At 39.7% G+C, this 23,871-nt stretch overlaps 1 protein-coding gene across 4 annotated transcripts in view; it reads left to right on the top strand.

Annotated features, from left to right (window-relative positions):
* Positions 1–23,871, top strand: part of SLC12A7 (solute carrier family 12 member 7) — a 291,778-nt gene that overhangs the window by 126,395 nt on the left and 141,512 nt on the right. Inside the window, exon 1 of one of the 4 annotated variants that reach the window (XM_072605350.1) lies at positions 18,824–19,240. The exons of 2 other annotated variants lie outside the window; for them this stretch is intronic. In XM_072605350.1, coding sequence (XP_072461451.1) covers positions 19,045–19,240 — 196 coding nt within the window. In that variant the 5' untranslated portion in view covers positions 18,824–19,044. One more of the 4 variants, XM_072605353.1, reaches the window with a different exon arrangement.

The following is a 23,871-nucleotide window of genomic DNA, read 5'->3' as shown; positions in this document are numbered from 1 at the left end:
ACTTCCTATATAAAAACATTTGCAGAGCAATTGCTCAGTTCACTCTATTTATCTATTCTTATATCACAAATCCTAGTGTCCCAGCCAGCACATTTACATTTCATCCTTTAGAGAATGATTTATTTATTAGTCTTTATTTCTACAGCCAGCATACTAGGGTCATGGGTACGTAAATAGACAGTGCCAAATGGGGTAAGTACCTCCAAACCTTTAAATCTGTAGTTAATTAAGTTCAGATACTCTGTGAAGCACACCCCAATGACTTTTCCTCTATTGACACTTCCAGTGTTACAAAGCCACCTTAGCCAAACAATCTGTATAACCTCACAATAAACAGAAGAGCAAGTAGATTATTCATATAAGGACATTGCCTGGTTAAAGAGTAATAAAAAGAAAATGGAAAAGAGTTGCAGTTTGTCCAAAGGAGTACCAATTTAGAAAGGTCAGTCAGAGAATAATTGGGCATAATCCAATACACACCTGGGATACAGCAGGAGCTAAATAAATGCTTATTAACTGGTTGACCTGAGGTTTTGGGAGAATAGCTTTCAAAGCGTTCAGGAAAAGGATTAGTAGGAAGCCAGAGACAAAAATCATATAGAGAAAGTCAGCCCAGGAGTTATTGGAAGCTGTCAAGATAGAAATTCTGAAGACATAAAAAGAAACAGTTCAGATGAGCATGAAAAGAGAGACCAATGTGAGTATGCAAATAACATATGAACCCACTTATATTTTTAAAGGAGCAGGTACAGAAGACAGAGTTAGCTAGGTAGTGCAGTGAATAGAGTGCTGGGTCTAGAATCAGGAAGCCCTGAGTTGAAATCTGGCTTCAGAAATTTATTAGCTGTTTGCCTTAGTTTCATCATCTATAGAATGAACTGGAAAAGGAAGTGGCAAACCACTCCAGTATCTTTCCTAAATGGGTACAGGAAGAATTGGACACAACTGAAACAACTCAATAAAGGCAGAAGCAATGTTTTATTCATGACTTTTTTTTTTTTAACTTCACTGTCCCTTCTCAGTGATGTCCTATTTCTTTGCAACATCTAAGAAGAGTTAAGCAACAGATATCAAAACATTGTCTATGGGGCAGCTAGTTGGTACAGTGGAAAGAGCACTGGCCCTAGAATCAGGAAAACCTGATTTCAAATCAGCCCCAGATACTTACTAGCTGTGTGAGCCTGGGCAAGTCACTTAATCTCTCTTTTCCTCAGTTTCATTATCTGTAAAATGAACTGGAGAAGGAAATGGCACTCCACAATCTCTGCCTAAAAAATCCCAAATGGAGTAACAAAGAGTCAGACATGACTAAAAAACAACTGAACAACAACAAAGAAGGAGAAGAGAAAACAGTCTTGGTAGACTCATTGTTAGTGAATATGACTAGTAAAGAACCAGCAAAGGAGACTTGAAAAGGAATGGTCAGATAGCTAGGAAGAGAACTAGGAGAGAATCCTTTCATGAAAACCCAGAGAAGAAAGAGATTTAAAGGATTAAGACTGAAAAAAGGCAATTAGATTTGGCAGTTTAGAGATCATTCATGTCTCTGGAGAGAGAACTTTCAATGAACGATGGGGATAGAAATCAGATTGCAAATGGATCAGAATCCATTCAGAAAAGAGGAAGTAGAGTCATTGTTTGTAGACACAGTAAACTCCTTTCTCAAGGAGCTTAGCTGAGAAGGGTGAAGTTACAGGAAAATATTTATCAGGGATAATAGGAGCAAATAAAAGTTTTTTTTCTTAGGGATAGGTGAGTCATCACAGTATTTATGGACAGCAGAGAATGATCCAGCAGATAGGGAAAAAGTAAAGATTAGAGAGTGAAATGTCCCCATGAATGGGTTGAATGGGTACAGTCATTAGGGAAAACAATTTGGAATTATATACAAAAAGTTACTAAATAGTGCACGTGTTTGTCCCAGCTAAACCACTGCTAGATTTATATCCAAAAAAATCAAAGAAAGAGGAAAATGTTGTATAGGTACAAAAAATATTTGCAGGGAGTGGAGCCAAGATGGTGGAGTAAAAGCAGGGACTTGCTTGAACTCTCCCCCAAACTCTCCAAATACCTGTAAAAAATGACCCTAAACAAATTCTAGAGCAGCAGAATCCACAAAATGACAGAGTGAAACAAATTTCCAGCCAAAGACAACCTGATAGGTCAGTAGGAAAGGTCTATTGCACTAGTCCTGGAGAGGAGCACAGTCCAGGGTAAGCCATGCCCACACAGACAGGAAGGAGCAGGCCTCAGGGGAATGAATCACTGGCAGCTGTGGTGGTTTCCAGACTTCTCAATCTACAAACACCTAAGATACTCAGAAGGTCAGTAGGAAAGATCCGTCAGACCTGGGAGATAGAAGAACATGGTCCAGCCCCAGTCCTGTGTGGGTGGTGGCAGCAGGCCTCTCAGCCCACAGATGGTGCGGGGATCAAGTGACTGATCAGATTGCAAGGATCTCTTTGCTGGTGCTAATGCAGGATTCTCTTGCTTTGCTTGTGCTTTGAACTGATTTGCAGTCCTAGGTGGCAGTCCAGGGACTAGGAAGCGTGCTGGCATAATGGAGATCATGGCGAGTGGAGAGGGAATCCTCCTCACAGTCCCAAGGCAGAAAAGAGTGTTTGTGGTTACTCACAGACCAGGAGAGGAGTAAACACCTTTCCTTTGATTGTACAACCTAGGAAGAACTGAAATTTTACAGGTCCCTAGAAGTATCTCTGAAAATAACTGCACAAAACCTCTGAAGCTCAGGATAGTATACCCTCCACAATGGAAGCAGAATTCTACTTTAACAAAGAGCTACATAGTTAAGTAATTGGCTGGGAAAATGAGAAAACAGTGGGGAAAAAAAACGAGGCTATAGAATCTTACTTTGGTGACAAGGAAGATCAAAACATACAACCAGAAGAAAACAACAAAATTAAAGCTCTTATGCCCAAAGTCTCCAAGAAAAATTTGAATTGGTGTCAGATCATGGAAGAGCTCAAAAAGGATTTTGAAAATCAGGTAAGAAAAGTAGAGGAAAAATTGGGAAGAGAAATGAGTGATGCAAGAAAATCATAAAAAAAGAATCAACAGCTTGCTAAAGGAGACCCCCCAAAAGAGCAAAGAAAATAACACCTTAAAAAATAGACTAATCCAAATGGCAAAAGAGGTCCAAATGTCCAGTGAGGAGAAGAATGCCTTAAAAAGCAGAAGTGACCAAATAAAAAAAGGAGATCCAAAAGCTCACTGAAGAAAATAATTTTTTAAAAATTTCTATGGAGTAAATGGAAGCTAATGATTATATGAGAAATCAAGACATTATAACACAGAACCAAAAGAATGGAAATATAGAAGACAATGTGAAATATCTCATTGAAAAAACAACTGACCTGGAAAATAGATTCAGGAGAGATAATTTAAAAATTATTGGACTATATGAAAGCCATGACCAAAAAAAGGACCTAGACATCATCTTTCAAGAAATTATCAAGGAAAACTGCCCTGATCTTCTAGAACCAGGGGGTAAAGTAGAAATGGAAAGAATCCACTGATCACCTCCTGAAAGAGATCCCCAAAGGAAAACTGCTAGGAATATCGTGGCCAAATTCCAGAGTTTGCAGGTCAAGGACAATATATTGCAAACATCCTGAAAGAAACAATTCAAGTATTGTGCAAACATAATCAGGATAACACAAGATTTACCAGCTTCTATATTAAGGGATAGAAGGGCTTGGAATATGATATTCCAGATGTCAGAGGAGCTAGGATTAAAACCAAGAATCACCTATCCAGCAAAACTGAGTATAATCCTTCAGGGGGAGAAATGGAAATTCAATGAAATAGAGAATGAAAGTTCATCTTTTCTTGATGAAAAGATCAGAGTTGAATAGAAAATTTGACTTTCAAATACAAGACTCAAGAGAAGCATGAAAGGTAAACAGGAAAGAGAAATCATAAAGGACTTACTAAAGTTGAACTGTTTATATTCCTACAAGGAAAGATGATATTTGTCACTCATGATATTTGCAACTCAATAGTTTCTCAGTATTGGGGTATTTAGAGGGAATATACATATATATGTATGTGTGTGTGTGTGTGTGTGTGTGTGTGTGTGTGTGTGTGTGTATGGAGAGAGAGACAGAGATAGAGACGGAGACAGAGAGACAAAAACAGGGAGACAGAGACAGAGGGCACAGGGTAAATTGAACATGAAGGGATGATACCTAAAAAATAATATTAAGGGGTGAGAAAGAAATGTACTGAGAGAGGGAGAAAGGAAGAGATAGAATGGAGCAAATTATTTCACAAAAAAGAGGCAAGAAAAAGCTTTTACAATGGAGGGGAAGAGGAGGGAGGTGAGGGGAAATGAGTGAACCCTACTCTCATCATAATTGGTTCAAAGAGGGAATAACATACTACTCAATTGGGTAAGGAAATCTATCTTACTCTACAGAAAAGTAGGGGGGAAGGGGATAAAGGGGGAGATGATAGAAGGGAGGGCAGACTGAAGGAGGGGGTAATCTAAGCAAACACTTTTGAGAAGGGACAGGGTCAAAAGAGAGAAGAGAATAAATGGAGAGTGGGACAGGATAGAGAGAAATATAGTTAGTGTTTCACAACTAGACTATTCTGCGAGTGTTTTGCATGACTGCACATATATATATAACCTATATTGAATTGCTTACCTTCTCAGTTAGGGTGGGTGGGGAGGGAGGAAGGGAGAGAATTTGGAACTCAAAGTTTTAAAAACGAATGTTAAAAATTGGTTTTACATGAACCTGGGAAATAAGACATAGAGGCTATGGGGTATAGAAATCTATCTTGCCCTACAGGAAAATAGAAGGGGAAGGAGATAAGAGAAGGGGGTGGGTGATAGAAAGGAGGGCAGATTGGGGGAAGGGTAATCAGAATGCATGCCATCATGGAGTGAGGGGAGGAGAGAGATAGGGAGAAAATTTGGAACTCAAAATCTTGTGGAAGTGAATGTTGAAAATCAAAAATAAATAAATTTTAAAAAGAAAAAAATTTACCACAGTGTGTGTGTGTCAACAAAAACAAAAACAAAAAATACCCTCAAAACTGGATATTCAAGAGATATCTATCAGTTGAAGAATATCTGAGAGGAAACATATAGGTAGGTCACAGTGATGACAAAGAACAGGGCTAGCCTGGGGTTGTGAGGCATAGGAAAAGAGGAATGAAGGAGGTTTTGATCAAATAAAGAAATATTTAGCTTGGACATGAGAAGATTCAGAGGGGAGACAAGAGAGCTTGAAGGTGGAACAGACATACTTTTCTTGGCCTCAGAGGGACAGAATGTCCTCATTGCTCCTGCAAAGAATGAAAGATGGAAGGAAGTACTTCCTAACAGAGCCTGGACAACAATACCCTGTAAAACATCTCAAAGCTGCATGAGCTTCCTCAAGAGGTCATGTGTTTCCTTTGAGGTCTTCAAGAAAAGCCTGGATGACCATTTTGTTTGGGATGTTGTAGAGGGTATTATTGTTCAGGTATGGGGTAGATTTGGTAACCTTTGAAGACCCTTTTAGATCTGAGATTCTGAGAACTTCTCCCAAATCCTCCATTTCAGGAAGGTGTCCAGGGTAGCTATTTCATCTTTTCCCACCTGGTTACTCTCTTGAACTTCGTCATTGTCACCAGAAACTCATCATCCTGAAAGATCACATCAGCTCTGAAACTCATGCCTCCTCAATACTCCCTTAGCTAGGGATCCCTTCCTCTCCTCTGATTGCAGAGGGTGGAGAATGGAAATCACAAAATTTCTCTTATCTTCCATTTAAGGAGAGTCCCAGGTCAGCAATCTCATAATTTTCCACCCAAGTGCTGAACTTCATGATACCCTGCCAGATATGGTCATCCCTCTCTTCCCTTTTCAACTACTGTTTTTGTGTTGTTTCTACCATTAGGCTGTGAGCTCCTTGAAGGCAAGCACTGTCTTTTTGCCTTCCTTCGTATCCTCATCCCCTTAACAGTGTTTGGCATATAGTAGGTATTTAATATGTATTTATTGACTGACTTACTGATACTGTACTAGTTTGTCAGAAAGTATTTGGACACATAGGAATATAATAGTAATGCATATTACCAACTTAATACTCTTATGACTTAAACAGGTACTCTTACTTCTTCATACCTTAAATAGTTGGACTATGCCAACTTGGACAGTGCCATCCTTGAAGAATAAATATTTGTTTAATCAAACTTAACTTTGCAGCTGTAAGTTAGTGAACTGGAGTGACTGAAAAAAGTAAAGACTTGGATACACTCATAAACAATAGCTGTAATATCTGCGCATTTCCTAGCACTTGTTGGGTCAGGGTTAAGTAGTTTGGTGATAATCTTCTAGTTATAATTATAGTATTTATCATCCTTAAATATAGGTAGAATGGGTAGGGACTGAACCTGTGATTTCATTAGTATAGGGAACTCTCAGGTGATGAAACTTTCTCTACCAATATAGGTTGGGGTCACCTCTAAAACTTACAGTCTTAGAAACCAGTTGCCTAGTGCGCTGAGAGGTACTTAAGTGACTTACCCAGATTCCCGAAGACTGTATGTGTCATAGGTGGGGTTTTGAAGCCAGGTCTCCTTGGCTTTGAGGTTTGTCCTCTACTCACTCTACTATGTTCCTTCTGCAGACAGAATAGATAGTATTTTTTCTTTTTTTATTCACTTATCTATTTATTTGCTAATTAATTTTGGGGGAGGGAACAAAGAGTAAGTAGCTGGACTAGTTAATATAGAACTTGAATGGCACAGTGGAAAAGTAAAATCATAGGCTGATTTCTAATCTACTGCTCTGTCTGTCCACGATGCCCTCCATCTTCACCTTAAAATGGCTTCCGTTGGTATTTTGGTAATTCTGTGACTTTGTAAGTTATGGGTGTTGCCTCCATGACTACATCATTCATAAATTAAAACAACAAGCCTGATTCCGCTGGGCTCAACCCTAATTTTGAATTAGGTCACTTCATATTTAGGCTCTATGTTCCTTGTAAGCTTTAGGCCTTCTTTTGCAGAGTTTACAACCTTAAATGACCTTCAAGTTTATAATTTCCAATCTCCCACTTTTCCCTTTCCTTTCTCCTCCTAATGAAAGCCAATATTGATCTCACTAACACCCTAGAGTCTCAACCTCCTTGAATTTCCTTTTGGCTTATCCCCAAGGACTCTCTAGTATCTGGGAGAGTTTTTTGTTTGTTTGTTTGTTTTTTTAACATTACAGAGCATTGCTGAAAAGAGCCAGAGAACTGTTTTGATTTGGTCCACTATAAACTCATGTCTGCTTATTTCATCTGGGCTCTCACAGCTTCTTAACAATGCCCATTATTCACCTCTTGTTAGTACCATAGCTCACTACTTCCAATGGCTGTTCCAAATCTATACCAAATCTACTACAATCTCTCACTTTCAGTAAAAGAACTCACTACCATCCTTACTTAACTAAACAGTGAAAAGCAGTCAGTAATGAGATTCTACGCCCTCCATTTCTAAATATCTTTATCCCACACATACATCCTCTCCTTTTCCCCTCTGTGTCTAGGAGAGTTCTGGTGTTTAATGATTGGCCTTCTAGGGGGAAAATGTATGCATAATATCCCTTTAGGTTTAATCTGCATTATTAACATTTTCTCTATCATTTTCCTAAGACTAGACAGTCAATAAAAGCATAAATCAAGTATAGATTTGAAGCATTTGCTGATTTCCCAGGTGTAAATGCTCACACTGAAAATTTAACAATTGGCTTGAAAGGCTAGGTTTGAGCTGGGTCCAGCACACCCCTACTATATCCCAGAAACAGATATGCCTCATCTTCTTCAAGGCTCAACTCTCCTCTACTTTGTTATAAAGTTGATTGATTAGGGATTTCCTGGGTAAACTGCACTCAAAGGAGGTTCCTCCTACACCTTGCCCTTCCAGTTATCTCCTTTTTCCAGCATTTACAAAGTCTCCCTCTCCACCCATTCTTTCTCTGCTTTCAAATCTGTGCACAGGTTCAAAAGAATAAAATAAAACCCTTCTCCACTCTGTAATTGTGTCTCATTTCTCCATTTTCTAATTTGTTACCTGGCTGTGTTTCCTCATATCTCCTTAACCTTCTTAACCTTAACCTGTCTGCCCTTGTATGCCACCCCCCCACCCCCAGGCACTACTACTAACATTTCACCCAGGAAAGTCATCTTACTTGACTATTATCTGTTATTTCAACTGAGTGAATTATTCCCTCTAGCACTGAAGGTCACAATCCATCCATGCTTTCTTATCCTGTACAACTGTACAACTGTTGTCCTTACTCTCTTGCAAATCTGTGCCAGTGGCAACACCATACCTGAGGTTCTATTGAGAGGGTGGGGCTCCTGCAGAGAGCAGAGTAGAAATGGCCAGGTGAATAAGAAATTGTGTGGTCCCAAGTGGGTGCTTTCTACTCTTACTTGTCCCTTTTACCAGCTCCTTTTCTTGTCCCCTAAAATGTGGATGTTCGTTAAACTTTCTCTCTCTCTCTCTCTCTCTCTCTCTCTCTCTCTCTCTCTCTCTCTCTCTCTCTCTCTCTCTCTCTGTCTCTTGTTTCTACTTCAGACTCTCTAGGTCTAAAACTGAACTCATAGCCAATTCCCCTGAACTGATTTGCTATTTCTGTTCCAGGTACCATCATTCTCAGAGTGATAGAATCATAGATTTAGAACTGGAAGAGACCTAGTATAACCTCTTCCTTTTACAGATGAGGACACTGAGCTACAGAGGAGTTAAATAATTTGCCCAAGGTCACACAAAGGTAGTAAATGGCAGAAAAGGGATTAAAAATCAGGTCTTTCTCTTTTTTTTGTGAGTTATGTGAGGACCCTTTTCCACAAAATCCTATTCTATTTCTCCTTTGTGATTTGGAGGTTCCAGAGGACAATATCAGTGCTGTATAAGTTTTGACCAGTTTTACTAAAGCTGAATATAGTCTTGACTGTGGACTAGGCATGCAATTGATCCAGACTCAAAAATTATGTTATAATTTAGTTCTTCATATCCCTTGTCCCTAATATACAATAAATCACCAATAGAAAAAACTTCCTTCTCCATCTCTTACATGTCCCCAATTTCCATTCCCTCGTTAAAACTCTTATCTTCTTATATTTAAATTATAATAATAGTGTCTGAGCCAGCTTTCTTCTATAGATTTTGCATGTTATTTACAGACTAATCTTTCCAAAATGTAAAATCATACTTTGATCATATCTTTCTGGCTTCTCAGAAACCTTCAAGGGTCCCACATTGCCAAAGAGCAATAGTCTTATAGTTCTAGCATTGGCAGGTCTTACTGTGTCTTTTCCTTAGTAAATTCTAGTGGATTCCTATTGTCACTAGGACCAAATATTCTTTTATCTTTATTTTATTACTTTGTAATTTTTGCATATTTTGTAATGTATACCATCTTTAGCATAGAAGTACATGCATAATTTATAAATAAGTAGATAGACATACACATTTTGGTACGCTCACAAATTTTTTACTGATAGGAGTAACATATAATAATCAAATAATTTGGAAACCATTGACTTAGACAATATATCCAAATCATTTCAGCATTTCTTAAGCCCTAATACAAGGGATACACGGATGGAGGGGAAAGAGAAAATTGGTTCTTATCCACAAGAAATTTATAATTGACTATTAAATCTTTGATCTGATATTTTTAAAGCTCTTCATGATCTGGCTCCACCCTTCTTCCTCTCCAGTCCTCTCTCTTGACATTTACTCGTCTTCCCCAAGACCCAACACACTGATCTACTCAGATAATATAAGTAAAACAAAATTGTTAAACAATAAAGCACTTTATGAATGTAAGCTAATATTATTTTTATTATTCCTGCTTTCTGCACTTCTGATGACTGCCACCCACCTGCTTGAAAAGTTTTCCCCCTGTTCCATTCCTTTCCATCTGTCCAAGTATCCAAGTGTCACTCTTTCATGAATACCTGGCTTACATGCTGGTCTTTCAAGTTTATCTCACCCTGAAGTAACAGATTTCTTTCTTCTCAGAGTTCCTGAAGCAATTTTCTGTATAAATAATTCAATAGCTAATCGTTGTGGCTACTTTGTGACATCTACTGTGGTCTTGAATGATTTTCTTTTTATTCAGCTTTTTCTGCATTTGTTTTGTCTCCTCATCAGATCAAGTCTAAAATGTTTCTTATCTACGATAGTCCATCAGTCACTCTCAAGACTAGAAATTATAGGAGAGTTGCAGATTTGCATTGTTGGAATGATTTTCCACACTGGGAGTTCCTACACTAATGAAATCATAGGTTTGGACAGCCCCCCAAATCCCACTCATATACCTCTTGATCCTTTTGGAGGGTGAAAAGCTGGTGGTGACTGAGTTGTAGTTATTAGAAAGCTTCATTTCTTGCATCTTGGAAAGATTTCTTCTAGTCCTACATGTTCCCTCTTCCCTTTTCCTCCCCACCTCATGGCTTTATCCCTTCTTTTTTGAGAAGAAATCTTAGCAAGGATCCCCTCACCTTTTCCCCGAAGAGTCTGAGGTATGAGTTACAGAATTCAGAGCTAAATGGAACTTTAGAGGTCATTGAAGGAATCATCCTTTCAAGCCAATGCCTGATGGGAGTGGGGAGAAATTCCTTTTGAGAATGTACACTTCCTCTGACAGACTCATCCCCATGCTAGTGCAAAGAAGAAGTAATCTCTCTTCCAGTTTCTACTGAATCATATATAAGGAAAAAGTAGAGCTCAGAAGAGAAGGGGCTAAAATCTCTTGGGAATTAATTCTGTTGTGGGCTGAGAGGGCATGACTGGCTGGCCACCTCTGTGAAGGAGAGAAGTTCCTTCACAGGAAGCAGGGATTTTAACTGCAACAGCTGGGCAGAGGGGTATCTATGTAAGAAGAAAAAAGATTAAAAGCTATCTTTAAAGTCATAAAAGAGAAAAGAAAGAATAGATCAAATGTAGCAATTAAGGGATTTAATTGTTCTGTTTAGGGATTACTAATTGTTCATTTATTTGGACCGATGGATATGTGTTTATTTGGGCAGAGTAGACAATGCCTCGCTCCTTCACGTAGATTCCTCTAAACAGAATAATGAAGGAGAAGTATATTCTTCTAATTTGCTTTTTTGCATTTGATGGGTTTTGTTGACAATCAGTATAGATTTTATTTTTCACTAGTTGAAATAATTGCTTAGATTAGGGTGGGGTTTTTTTGGATCTCCCTTTTTCAATTCTGTGTCACTTCATACAAATCTTAACATAGTTTTCCAAATGTTTCATTTTTTTATAGAGAAGTAATAGTTATTAAAAATTATTTTGCTTCTACACAACAGGTACTTCCCAACAAAAGAATTTGGTTACTGATTACTAACAATGGAGGGATATGTTCTTTAACTTTGACAATTTGGCACAAACAATGATCATTGAAAATTTACCAGAGTTTTCTTATGGTCTCAGTTCATTTTTTTTTATTTTGGATTATAGAGTTGTCTCTGGAAGTGCCTTTAGAGATCATCTAACTAAACCCTCTCATTTTATGGATGAGGAAACAGAGACTCAGGTTGAGCGATTTCCTCTGGGATATCTCTAGATAGCAAGTGGCAGACAGGATTTGAATTCAGGTCCTCTGACTCCAAATAAACCACTCTTTTCAGTACACCTCATTGTAATAATTAATGTGTATATTGTGTTTTGGCTCTGCTTTCTACTCTCTCCATCACCACACAGAAATCTTACTAAGTTTCTCTGAATTCTTCATATTAGACATTCCTCACAGAATAGCAATGTTCCCCTTCATTCACACATAACTATGTTTAGCCTTTTCTCAAATGATGGACACATATTTTGTTTCTATGAGCATTATTATACATATGTAGTTTTACTTGCTGTCAATAGGTATGTAAAAAATGTAAAAAAAAAAATGTAAAAAATACCAAACCAAAACAAACCCAGCTACCTTTTTTTTAATAATTCCAATTGTTTTTCAAACCTTTTGAACCAACTCATAGCTCCATGTTACTTATTTAGACCATGTTCCATAAACACATTTTTTTTCATGTCCACCCCGTTGCTAAGTCTTGTTGATTCTACTTTCAAATCATCTCTAGAATGCATTCACTCTTCTCCACTCAAACAATCTCTCCCCTAGGTTAGGACTACATCATATCTCACTTGGATGCATGCCAAACCTTAATTGGTTCACCTGCTTCCATGTTCTCCCTTCATTAATCCATCTTCCACATAGCTGCCACATTGACATGAATAAAACACAGATCTAACCATTCCAAAGCTTCAGGAGTTCTCTGTTGTCACTAGGAAAAATATGAGGAATTTAATCCTCAACCTAATATTTAACACTTTTCATAATCTCTATAATGGCAATATTGTTATAATATATAATATGTAATATTATCATCCCTACTTTCTAGATAAGGAGATTGAAGATTCATTAAATGAAGTGTAAAATCATAGCGAAACTAAGTGGAAAAGCTGGCACTCAAACCCAGGTCCCAACTCCAATTTCAGTATTCCTTCTACTATATAATACTAAAATAGAATGAATGATACATTTAAAAAAAAAGCAAAGGTACAATTGTAAACCACTGTAATCATCTGAGAGCATCAAGTTATGCTCAAGACATGGAATTTAAGATACCGAGAAACACTGGCAAACTGAGAGATTAAGACCCCCAAGAGGGAGAGTAACTAAGGTGAGGATTGACCAGTGGGAGATACATAGGGTAGGATTTTTGGTAGCTGTTTCATCACAGGCTTGAGGGCATGAGGTATGGCAGTAGGGTGGGAAATTCTGTTAAGGAGTTTTGGAGGTGTAGGAGATAGAAATTCAGGTGATTTTTTAGAGGATGATAACGGGGGCAGAAGCTCTAGAGGTGAGGGTGAAGGAGGGCTAGGGGTATGGGTGACAGGAGAGGAGGAAGAAAAAGGGAAGGGAATTCCTTCAATGGTCATGACTCCAGTTGTGAGGGAACTAGACTTCTGGTGGCTGCAACATAAAATAAGTCCCTAGTGAATACTGATAAATTTAGAACTCCCTATATACAAGAGCTTCTCCGCAAAAGACATAATTTGACTTGTTATATAATCGATCTGTGGCATAGTGGGGTGCTTTATAAATGAGGACTTATTTCATGGTTTCCTTTTAGTCTTTTCTGTAGCCCTATGTAACAGGTTAGTCAGGTACACGTTACTCCTGTTTAGCATTTCCCCATTTTGCTCACTCACTCAATAATAGTCTTTTTTTCTTCTCATTCAGAAGCATCCAAATGGAACAAATAATAATAGTTCTTTACAACTTACAAAGGACTTTTCTCATGGCAGATCATGCAAATATTATTATCTCAATTTTGAAAAACAGAGGTTCAGGAAGAACTTGGTTCATCCCCAGGCTGTCCTAGTCTCCAAGACTGTATTGTGCCTAACATGAGGTCAGAGGCAATAATGTATTTTATGTACTTTGAAACCTTAAAGCACTATATAAAGGCCAGTTAATATTATAAATATTAGCAAAGACCACCTGCATTATTATTTCCATTTTACAGATGAGAAAACTGAGTCATAGAAAAGTTGAATGAATTGTTCAAGGACACATGTCCTAGGGAAGGAATTACAGAGCTGGAATCCATGTCTCCTGATGCACAGCAGAGTATTTTTTCTTTTAGATCTGCAGTTGAACTGAATAACACTGGAAATTCTCTTGGTTGTGCAGTGGCTACTTTGGACAATGGCAGCTGTCCACTATGGCCCCCTCCTTTTTCATTCAAAAGATGAATTAGATTCAGCATTTCTCAGGAAAAACAACCCTTCTAATTATGAAACTACTGCAACTATTTCCATTGACAGCCATGATACTCTGTGAATGGATGTCATTACTTTTGGCTGAACTTTCTTTACCTGTGGGTCTTTTCCTGGAATGTAGCCAGGATTTCTAAGAAATTTAGAAACCATGACATACTAGTGTTTCTAAGTTTTTACCAATAATATAGCCTTGGGGTTTTGTAGTAGCTAGTTTCTTTATTAGGACAGTGGAAAATTGCTAATTTGCATGATGATATGAGAGAAAAAAGTTTCATCCGACCCAACAGCAGTGTGGGAATGGAAGTTTAGCATTTTGCTTTATTGTCTCCAAATAAACTGTGCAGTGTTAGCAGAGTATAAATTGAACACATGCCAAATAAAGACTCTAGAAGCTTTTTGTAAGTAAAGTGGTTTATAATCATTAAGGGGAACTGTAGAAAAGTTGACAGTCAACAGTGGCAGGGAGAGATAAGTCCTATCTGTTAAATTTATCTTTTATGTGACCTTGGGTAAGTCAGTTTATCCCTGTGGGTATCAGTTTTGTCCTCTATATACAATGTATTACCTTCTAAAGCAGATATGAAGCAATTAAACAGTAACCAATATAGTGACCAATCACACAAATTTAATTTATTTTCAAGATTTCAGGGAGAAGGAGCAGGCCTCAAGCAGGTGGATAGCAGAGGGAAGATGGGTTTTGCTCTGACATTCTATAATCCTATGCTTGAAGTAATAGAGTTAACTTAAGAGCTCACAAAGTTCCTTATGTGGGTTTTGGTGAATTCCTGCCTTGATCTCATTTTTTATAGGGACAGTCCAGCATGTGATGAGCACTACCCGGAGAATTAGAAAATTCTCTTCCGGTTTTGGCTCTTTGGATACCTTATATAAAGTCATTAAATTAAATCTCTATGATTGATTACTTTCTTGTTTAATTGATTTCTATAAACTTTTAGAAAGCTCTTTAATACAGAGTACCTAGACATAACATTAATGAATAATGAGATATAGTATTTGTGATCATTTCAATAAAAAGTTGGGCATCAGGTTGTTAGTGATGTAATCCACTATTATAATATTGTTTCTGTAGGAAAAATTAGAATTTATTAATATCATTTATAAAATTTGCTATGTTAATTATAAGGATTCTTTCCTAATCCTTAAAACAATTTCCTTTAAGACCTCTGATGATGATAAATAACTGTAATTCCAAATAATATTTTATGGCTTACAAAGTTTTTTACTCACAGTAACCTGCAAGTGTTATCTCTACAGACAAGAAATTGAGGCTCATTTTTTTCTCTTGGTCTCAGTTTCCTCTTCTATCTAAGGGAGAAAATAATACTCTTTATTTCATAGCGTTGTGAGAAAAGCACTTAGAGTACTATAGAAATATGAGTAATTATTATTACTTTGATGATCATAGCTTTGCTTAGACTGTGGTTGGGTGTGCCTCAGTTTCTTGGCACGCCCGGAGGCATGATTTACCTTTGACTTTTACCTTTCCCTTTAGGGAGAACAAGATTTATGGGTGATTAAATATGGCATTTGTGGTCATTTCTATAAAAAGGGGAAGGGCAGATGACAATTCTTGCGCTAGGGTGTGCTGGGTCATCTGGTCCCATGCGCAGTGATGTTTATTGTAAAGGTGTGGAGCATAGAAAAGGTACTTAATGAATGCTGGTTGATTGGATGCCAGATGATCAATTTTTCTTTTTTCTTCTGGTTACTAAAGAATGTTCAAACATGAAGTATGATCTCTTCTAGCGCTTCCAAGTGACAATATGGGGGAACCATTTTTTCATTATAGTTAGTGGTATTTGGAAGTGGTTAGCAACTAGATGGTGCAGTGAATAGAGTGCTGGGGCCTGCAGTCAGGAAGACCTGAGTTCAAATATGATCTCAGGCACAGACTCTGGACAAGTCACTTTACTCTGCCTCAATTTCTTCACCTGTAAAATGAACTGGAGAAGGAAATGGTAAACCACTCCAGTGTCTTTGCCAAGAAAACCCTATTAGGGGTCACAAAGAGTTGGACATGACTGGAAAAGACTAAACAACAAGAAACTACTCCAGTATCCTTGCCAAGAAAACTTCAAATGGAGTCATGAAGAGTCAGGCATGATTAAGATTGTTAAACCACAGCATTTGAAGGTGGAAGTTCTTATCCAACAAAGAGCAGTGAGAGATCCCTCTTGCTTGCTGGACCTCTTCAGTGGAAAACCCTGAGCTAGCTGAAGTAGCTGGAAAGGAAATCTAGCAGGAATCCAAAGAAGCTGACTGTCCCTTTCCTGCTTTAAAATCCTGACTCCAGAAATGTGGGAAAAGAGGAGTTCCCCAGATAAAGATATACAAATATCGCCTGGCTCCAAGGGATACCCTCTTGAAGCTCTAAAGGGCAGAGTAAACAGTAAAAAGCCTCCTTTAATCCTGTGTTTCTAAAAACAAGCGCTGTAAAGTATAGGTTTCTGATTATGATGAGAAAACCACATACTCGCTTGTACAAAATCCACATCTCTATTATCCAGCCATAGGAAGCCCTTTTCACTGTCTCTTTCTGCTGCTTTTGCCCTAGTCACCCATCTAGAAGAACAAATCCTTCAGAAACCTGGGCAACTGCTTCTGGATCCCTCTGATGACCTCAAAAAGCTGCCTTCTAAGGAAGGAAATAAAAATGAGGCAAAGATCTCGTACAGTGGAATCATACCAGAACCAGAAAGTCTTATTTGCAGAACAAAGGCTTTGGCTGCTTCAAATTCCAAACTGTATGGTCCATTTAGAGGGCTGGTGGGCAGAAAAAGCCTTGTGTGCACTCTGAGGGAAAGTCAACAAAGGGTTTTGGGAGCTTAACCAGAAAGGTCGAGTGATGCTGGGCACAGATCCGTCTGGGGACGTAGGGAGTTCCAGCCACTGCCAAATATCCATGCTGCCAAGACTACTCCTACTGCTCAGAGGATTCAGAGGTGGGTAGGGTTTGTGGGAGAACTTTCCTAATTGAATGAGTTACAAAGAAAAGAGGTATAAAGTCCATGTCAGAAGAATGCCTATATAGTAGCTATGCTTCTCCTGAAGCAAAGTGAGGAGGGAGCATAATTAAGTGGACCCTGTGCCTCCTCAGGAGATGGAATTTGAAACGAGCTGGGGCAATACAAGAAAAGAAGAGCTTCGGGAGGGAGAGTGAAGTTGCTGAGAAAAATATTTTTTTTTTCAACCAGTATCTATTATATAACGATGCAGGCATGAAAGATCATAGAAACACAGAACTGGAAGAATCATAGGGGCCATCTAGTCCAGCATTCTAATTTTACAGAAAAGGAAACCCAAGGTACACGGAGGTTCAGTGAGTTGCCTAAGTCACACAGATAGTTAAATGTCTGAGGCAGGTTTGGAAACTTTCTGATTCTAGGTCCAGCAACCTATCTACTACACCTCAGGGCAATCTTTAAAGAGAGGCCTCAGCAAAAAATGAAATCCTTTCTGACCTCAAGGAACTTACATACCACTGAACATTCTGAAAATGACCTCTGACTTCAATCAGATTTTCCTTTGTGGGTTTATCAAATCAATTGGCTTACAAGCATTTATTAAGTACTTACTCTGTACTGTGCTGGATACTGGGGAAATGAAAATGAAAACAAATGAAACAAAAATGAAATAGTCCTTTCCTCTCAAGGAGTTTACATTTTATTAGGGGCAACATGTACACATACATATACAAAGTACCAGGTAAATGATAAGTTGGTCTTATTTCTGTTACATGAGGTTGAAAACAGCCTATCATGGAAAACACCAAAACTTTAAAGTGTCTTCTTGCAAAACAGAAACTTTGTTTTGAATTTTTATGCTTTGAGTACTTACTACAGTAGTGTTGGATGTTGGCAGTGCAGCTTTCAGAGTGATTGTGTGGGTTTGGGATGGATGGGTGGGGTAAGTGAACCTTGAAGGATTTGTAAAATGTGAGGAGTGGACTAGATAATCTAATAAAGTGATCATCTTTCTGCCTTTCAAGGCTTGATTTGTATTTAGATGCCTCACCTCTCCCCTTCACAAAAATTAGTGAATACAGTGGCTGATTTTTCATCGTATCAGTTGTATCAGTAGATATTTAAAACTTGATTTGTTTTATATTTCTTGATGCATTAAATTAAAATTCCTCTGTTAAATAATCAAAGCTATCAGTATTTTTAAAATAAATGTTTTATTGATACACTTCATCCCCCAGCCTTGGCTCCAACTTTGCTTGGATCCCAAAATCAAGAATGAGGACTGGTTTTTTGTTTGTGTTTTGTCTTTGTATACTCAGCCCCTCATCAAGGAGTATTTATTTTTGTTGTTCTGTAGAAATTTCAGACACTCGGTGCCCCTATTTGGGGTTTTCTTGGCAAAGATACTGGAGTGCTTTGCCATTTCCTTCTCCAGTATTTATTAGGCACCTACTATGTACCAGGCACTGTGCTAAGTTCTGGGGATACAAAGATGGGCAAAAAAAAAAAATTGTTGCTCTCACAGAGCTCTCTGATGGGCAAGACAGCCTGAAGACTACCATATAGAAACAAGAAATTGCCAGAGAGGCAAGACCCTAAGATGGAACACTTCTGCGCGTGGTGAATGAACCCTTAATAACTGCGTGTTAATTGAAAGGACATGCCCTAAAAATACCAAGATGAAAAGGCGGCAGAAGGTACTGTTTAGACAGCCGCGAGGTCCGGGAGACGACCCTTCTTTACACGAGGGCAGGAACAAGGCTGGTGGTACCACGCACCTGCGTGGGTCCCAGGTCACGCCTCCTCCTCCAAGTCCCTCCGAGTCCTCGCACCACGAACTTTCTTCTTCATATATAAAGTGGGAGGCGCCCGGCCGCACGGAAAAGCTAGAAAAAACTAGACAGCAGCCACTTGGGGCTGGCAGGTGATGTCATGTGGGACTAGAGGGCAGGGAGGGCGGGCCGGCGCGAAGGGAGGTGGCGGGGCTGCCAGCACCACTCCGCCCCCGCCCCTCCCCCAAATAAGGAAACTGCCCTCACGTGAGAGCCCGTAGCTCAGGGAGCCCGGCTCGGAGTCGTGCCCGGGAGGCTGCGAGAGCAGCGGCTCCAGCGGCAGCGGGCAGGCACGGGCACGGGCACAGGCACCACTCCAGGGACCGAGCTCCGAGACGTCGCCGCTTCGCCGGCGCGCACCTCCGCAGCCCAGTAGAAGAGGGAAGAGCGAGGCGGCGCCGTCCTGGGGCACGATGCCCACCAACTTCACCGTGGTGCCCGTGGAGGCGCAGGCGGACGCGGCGGATGGCCCCGGACATCCCGGGGCGCCGGAGGAAGAGCTGGAGCGGCAGCCGCTGTCGCCCCCATCGCCCCCAGACCCGGAGGCTTCTCTGAAGTTCCAGCCCGCGCCCAGCCCGGAGCCGGGAGAGGGCAGCTCCGCGATCCTGGGTAAGTAAGAGTGAAAGAGCTTTCCGGGTGCCTATGCCCTGCAGCCCCAGCCCGGCCCCTACGTCCAGGCAGCGGGGTGAACTGATTTCCAAGTTCCTGGCCCGGGATGGGGCGGTGCGGAGGGAGGAGACTCGCGGAGGCCGAGTGTGTGTACCTGAGCCGGGACAAAGACGGAAGAGAGGGCGCTGGCGTGCCCCACGGCTTGTGTCGTCGCCCTGGAGACTTGGCGGGCCTTTGTCGCCGACCGGCTTCCTTTGGGTCATTTTGGTCTTTGTTTCTGGCGGTCGGAGAGCTAAAGGGATGGTGGGGGTAGGGACGGGAGAGCCGGACCGTTGTCCCTGGGGACCTGGAATATCAGGCCTGGCTGGAGAGCCCTTTGGGGTGCTGGAACTGGGGCAGTGAGAAGTCAAGAGGTGAGGGAAAGGGCCAAAGGAATCCAAAAAAGTGTCAGGGCAGGAAGCCCCCTCTCCAACTGGTGCAGTTTGGTTGGTGCTTTGGGTATGAGGTTGAGTTACCCTATAAGTTGTGTTATGAAGAAGAGGGCGGCTGTTGGGCCATTAGCATGAAAAATGGGGTGGAAAGAGTCATTTGCCTTATCAGCTAATTTTCCACATCATGCGACCTTGACTGAACTGCTGTTGGAAAAAGGAAGGATGGGATTTCCTTGCAACGGAGAGAGCATGATGCCTTTCCCTGTTGCCTGTCCTTCCTAGGAAGTATCTTGGCCTTGACTCCTAGCATCTGTGTTTTGTTTTTTTCCTGTACCTCCCCCCAGTATCACCCACCCTTCCACTCCAGTTTTTCTTTCATCTAGCTGTTTTTTGCTGTGCGTCTTCTCCAACTTTGTGGAGTTGAGACTGTAATTTACTCATTACTTATATGGATATCAGAAATTTCTCTTAACTGAAACTGGAAGGGGAAGTTAGACACTATCTAGTCCAACCTCTTGCTACAGATAGGGAAAATGATGCCCAGGAAAGCAAAGAAATTTATCCAGCTGGTAGTATGAAGGGTGAATTAGAACTCATGCAGTTTTCTAATAAGTTTACACAGCCCTATGAGATTTGGGATCTGGTAGAAGACTTTGAGATATAAGGGATCTTTAAGTTGGGCTAGTCCACTACTGAGGCCCAGAGAGGTCACATTATTTGTCCTTTCTCACACAATTTTAAGCCACAGGGATGGGATACAAAGCCAAGTCTCCTGATTCCAAATCCAGTGTCCTACCTGGTATTGTTAAGCCTTTCCCCTTAGAATGAAGCCTTGGTTCCCTTCTTTTCTCTCTTTAAGCTCTCCATTTCCATGCCACATCCCTCTCTTCCCAAAGCCTTTTCTAGGCTAGATCCCTTTTCCTTTACCTGCCTCTTAACTGACTCATCTGTAAGAAAGGACATTCTCATATATCCCAAGAGGATCAAGCAGAATCTTCAGAGAAGGATGTGTTTCGTAGCTTAAGAAGATGCAGCAAGGTGCAGGAATAAGGGTAGGCAAACAGGACCTGAGTTTTTTTGAGAAAATAATGGAATCATTTGGTGTAGTAGGTATGTTTTAATTTATCAGAAGATAGGTGATATTTACAGTTCTTTATCAGCATATGAGCCAAAAGTTAGGAGTTTCCATTTCCCTTTGTGTCAGTATTTCTCCGAATACTTTGGCCACTTTGTGAAACACTACAGTTTTGTTTTTGTTTTCTGCTTAGGAACTTCCATATTTTTTTAATGACCAATGTAAGGAGATTCCAGCTGTGGAATCTGAACTTTTTCCTCCCAAGTCTTTCAAGTTTCCATATTGTCATCCAAGGGAGAAAATGCTGGATTTAGTCAGAGGAACTGGGTCCAAATCTAGTTATGCTACCTGTGTAACCTTTGTCAAATCATTTAACCTCTTGGGTAAAGTAGATAGAGTGCTGGAGTTGTATTCTTCATGTAACCCTGGACAAATCACTTAACCTTTCTCTCCACTAGTTTCCTCAGTTGTCAACTGGGAATAAGAATAGGACCTACTTCCCAATGTATTTGTGAGGCCAGAATGAGATAGTACATGTAAAGTTCCATAGAAAACTGTAAAGCACTCTTTAAATGTTAGTTTATTATTATTAACTATGAAAAAAAGACAGTTGAATTAGAAAATCTAAGATCCCTTTCAGTCATTTAAAGATGTCAGTAGTCTATATAGCAAAAAGGTTTTCAGTCAAATATAATTATGTCTTGGAGACTGCCATCATTTGAAGGCTTTGTCCTTTGACCTTTTCTATCCTGTATCCTTCTATTGCCTTGATCTTAACTCTCTTAGCTTTGGTTATTAGTGTGGGGGGCAGGTTATCACTGTTTTGGGGATAATTTCCAAATATATGTCTAGCATCAACCTCCAGTAGACATATCCACTGGTTTATTCTGCCTAGAGCTCACACTCGTTGTACCCAAAACGAACTCAGTTTTCCTTCTTTTCTTCCCCTCCTCTCATATCTCCTTCTCCCCTTGTATCTACCGAAATGTTCTACACCTTTGAAGTCATCCAGGATTTATGCCTCTCGGGCACAGGACCATTTTTCTCACCATATGAATCGTGTCTGTCCTGCTGATTTTTCCTCTGCCATCTTTTATCCATTGCACCCACACTGTCCCGTCCCCCCACTCCCCAACTCAGGCATTCATTAAAAATGTACGGAGAAAAATGAATAAACTTCCAGTCTCCATTTTCTTTCCTCCTAATCCATCCTTCCATACTACCAATATAATCTTCCTGTTGCAAAGATGTGATTATGGTTACCCTGATAGGAAAACTTTCAGTGACTCCCCATCACTGATAGGATAACATGCAAACTCTTGAGTCTGGCATTTAAGAATCACTATAGTTATGCTTGCTGTTTTCCAGTTTCTTTCTGCCCTCTCTAGACTGTGCATTCACAGAGACTATCTCTTACTTGGAATATACTCCTGTCCTATTTCCACCTATTGGAAATCTTTCTTCAAAACAACTTCCAAGGACACTTGTATAAAGCCTTTCCAGATTCCTCTCCTTCCTCCCACCCTCAGCTGAAAGTGATCTCTGTCATTACAAATTTCTTAAAGAATGCCTCAAGGGCAAAGAAGCCTAATCTCATTCTGTTGTACCTTGTATCAGATTTATCCCTTTCTTACCTATTACATTAAGTTTTTGACAGCAAGGGAGCATGTTATTCTTCCATGATGTCTTTTGGTACAAATTAGACAAAATAAATGTTCTTGTGATTTGAATTGCATTTTGCTATGCAAAAACATTTTAATTTTCTGTTCCGGCTATTTAACAACCCTTGGGATCCTGGATAATGTCTTTGCAGTGCACTTAATGAGAGGAAGAGTGATTCATTTGCTGCTATTATTGTTCAGTATTTCTAGAAAATCAGAAAAGTTCTTTGATATAAAGTTGGAGAGTTGCCTTAGGGGCTTTCATAAATCATAAATCATGAATTACACAATTCAGAGTTTGAAGGAGCAGGAAGCAGTTACCCAGTTCCATCATTTTTTTTTAACATGAGGAAGAGACACCTGCTATCACTTAGTATTACTTCCTCAATTTAAAGAGGAGGAAACTGAGTCACTGAGAGTGTTAACTTGTTCAGGGTCATACAGGTCGCTGTTCACAGCTGGGATATGAAAATACATCTTTTGACTCCAAATTCAGTGCTTTATGTCCATTTCACCAGTTCAGATATTACAATTCATCACTCGTATCTTTTTATTTTCCGTTTTGTATTTAATAATGCTCTCTTCCCTGGTTCCATTCTTTTTTTCAGTCCATAATCCTTATTGGAACTTTTAAAGGGTTGGATTTACTCCTGTGTGGTTTAACTGTGACATCCAACAGGATTCCTTTGAACCCCTAGTCTATGATCCTACGAACAGGTTTTCTTCCCCTTGGCTTAGTGTTTTTTAGGACATTTATTAGCTTAAACAATAATGCTCTGTATTGCTTGAGCTGAGCAGTTGCAGATCTTGCCCTTGGGAATCCCAAGTTCTGGTAAAATATTTGACACCTTTGGCTTTATGCAATATGTTTTTTTAAATTGTGTTGTGGAGGATGGAGAATTTAAGGCTACCTTTTTATATAAATGGTACTTTTTTTAAGCGTTCATTTTTAGTATAAACAATCCTTGTTTGGCCATGGAACAGATTGAGAACGTGGACTTTTCTGTGGCTTAGTATTGGAATAAGTTGGTACTATGTGACGTTTTTGTGTACTGGGGACAAACAAATCTTAAAGTGAGTAATAGTGTGGTGTGAATTGATTGGATGTTCTGAAATGAAGGTCTATGGAGATTTTTTTTTTCAAAAGTCTTGTTACAATTTTTGGAATTTACATGCCTCTTAGTTGCAGAGGAGTCTGGCTTCCAAGTTGCCTTTAATGGGAAATTTGGTAGCAATTGAGAATTTCAGCCTTTGTTGGTTGGTATTTTGGATGTGCTGTTTTGCATGTTGCTGGTGGCCTTTTCATAAAGCAGAGACAGCTCCAGACCCACTAAGCTTGTTTATTGATTCCTTAGATGCCATTTGGTGCATACTTTGCCAGTATGCTCTCAATATTTTGGGTAAATTGTGAGTGGATTTGGGTCTCCAGGTCCAGTCAGTCATTGTGAGTAGGTCAGGAATGGG

The sequence above is a fragment of the Notamacropus eugenii genome, chromosome 4, assembly GCF_028372415.1.
Source record: "Notamacropus eugenii isolate mMacEug1 chromosome 4, mMacEug1.pri_v2, whole genome shotgun sequence".
Taxonomy (NCBI): domain Eukaryota; kingdom Metazoa; phylum Chordata; class Mammalia; order Diprotodontia; family Macropodidae; genus Notamacropus; species Notamacropus eugenii.
Note: the sequence above shows the minus strand (reverse complement) of the source record. Positions and strands in the feature narration are given on the sequence as shown.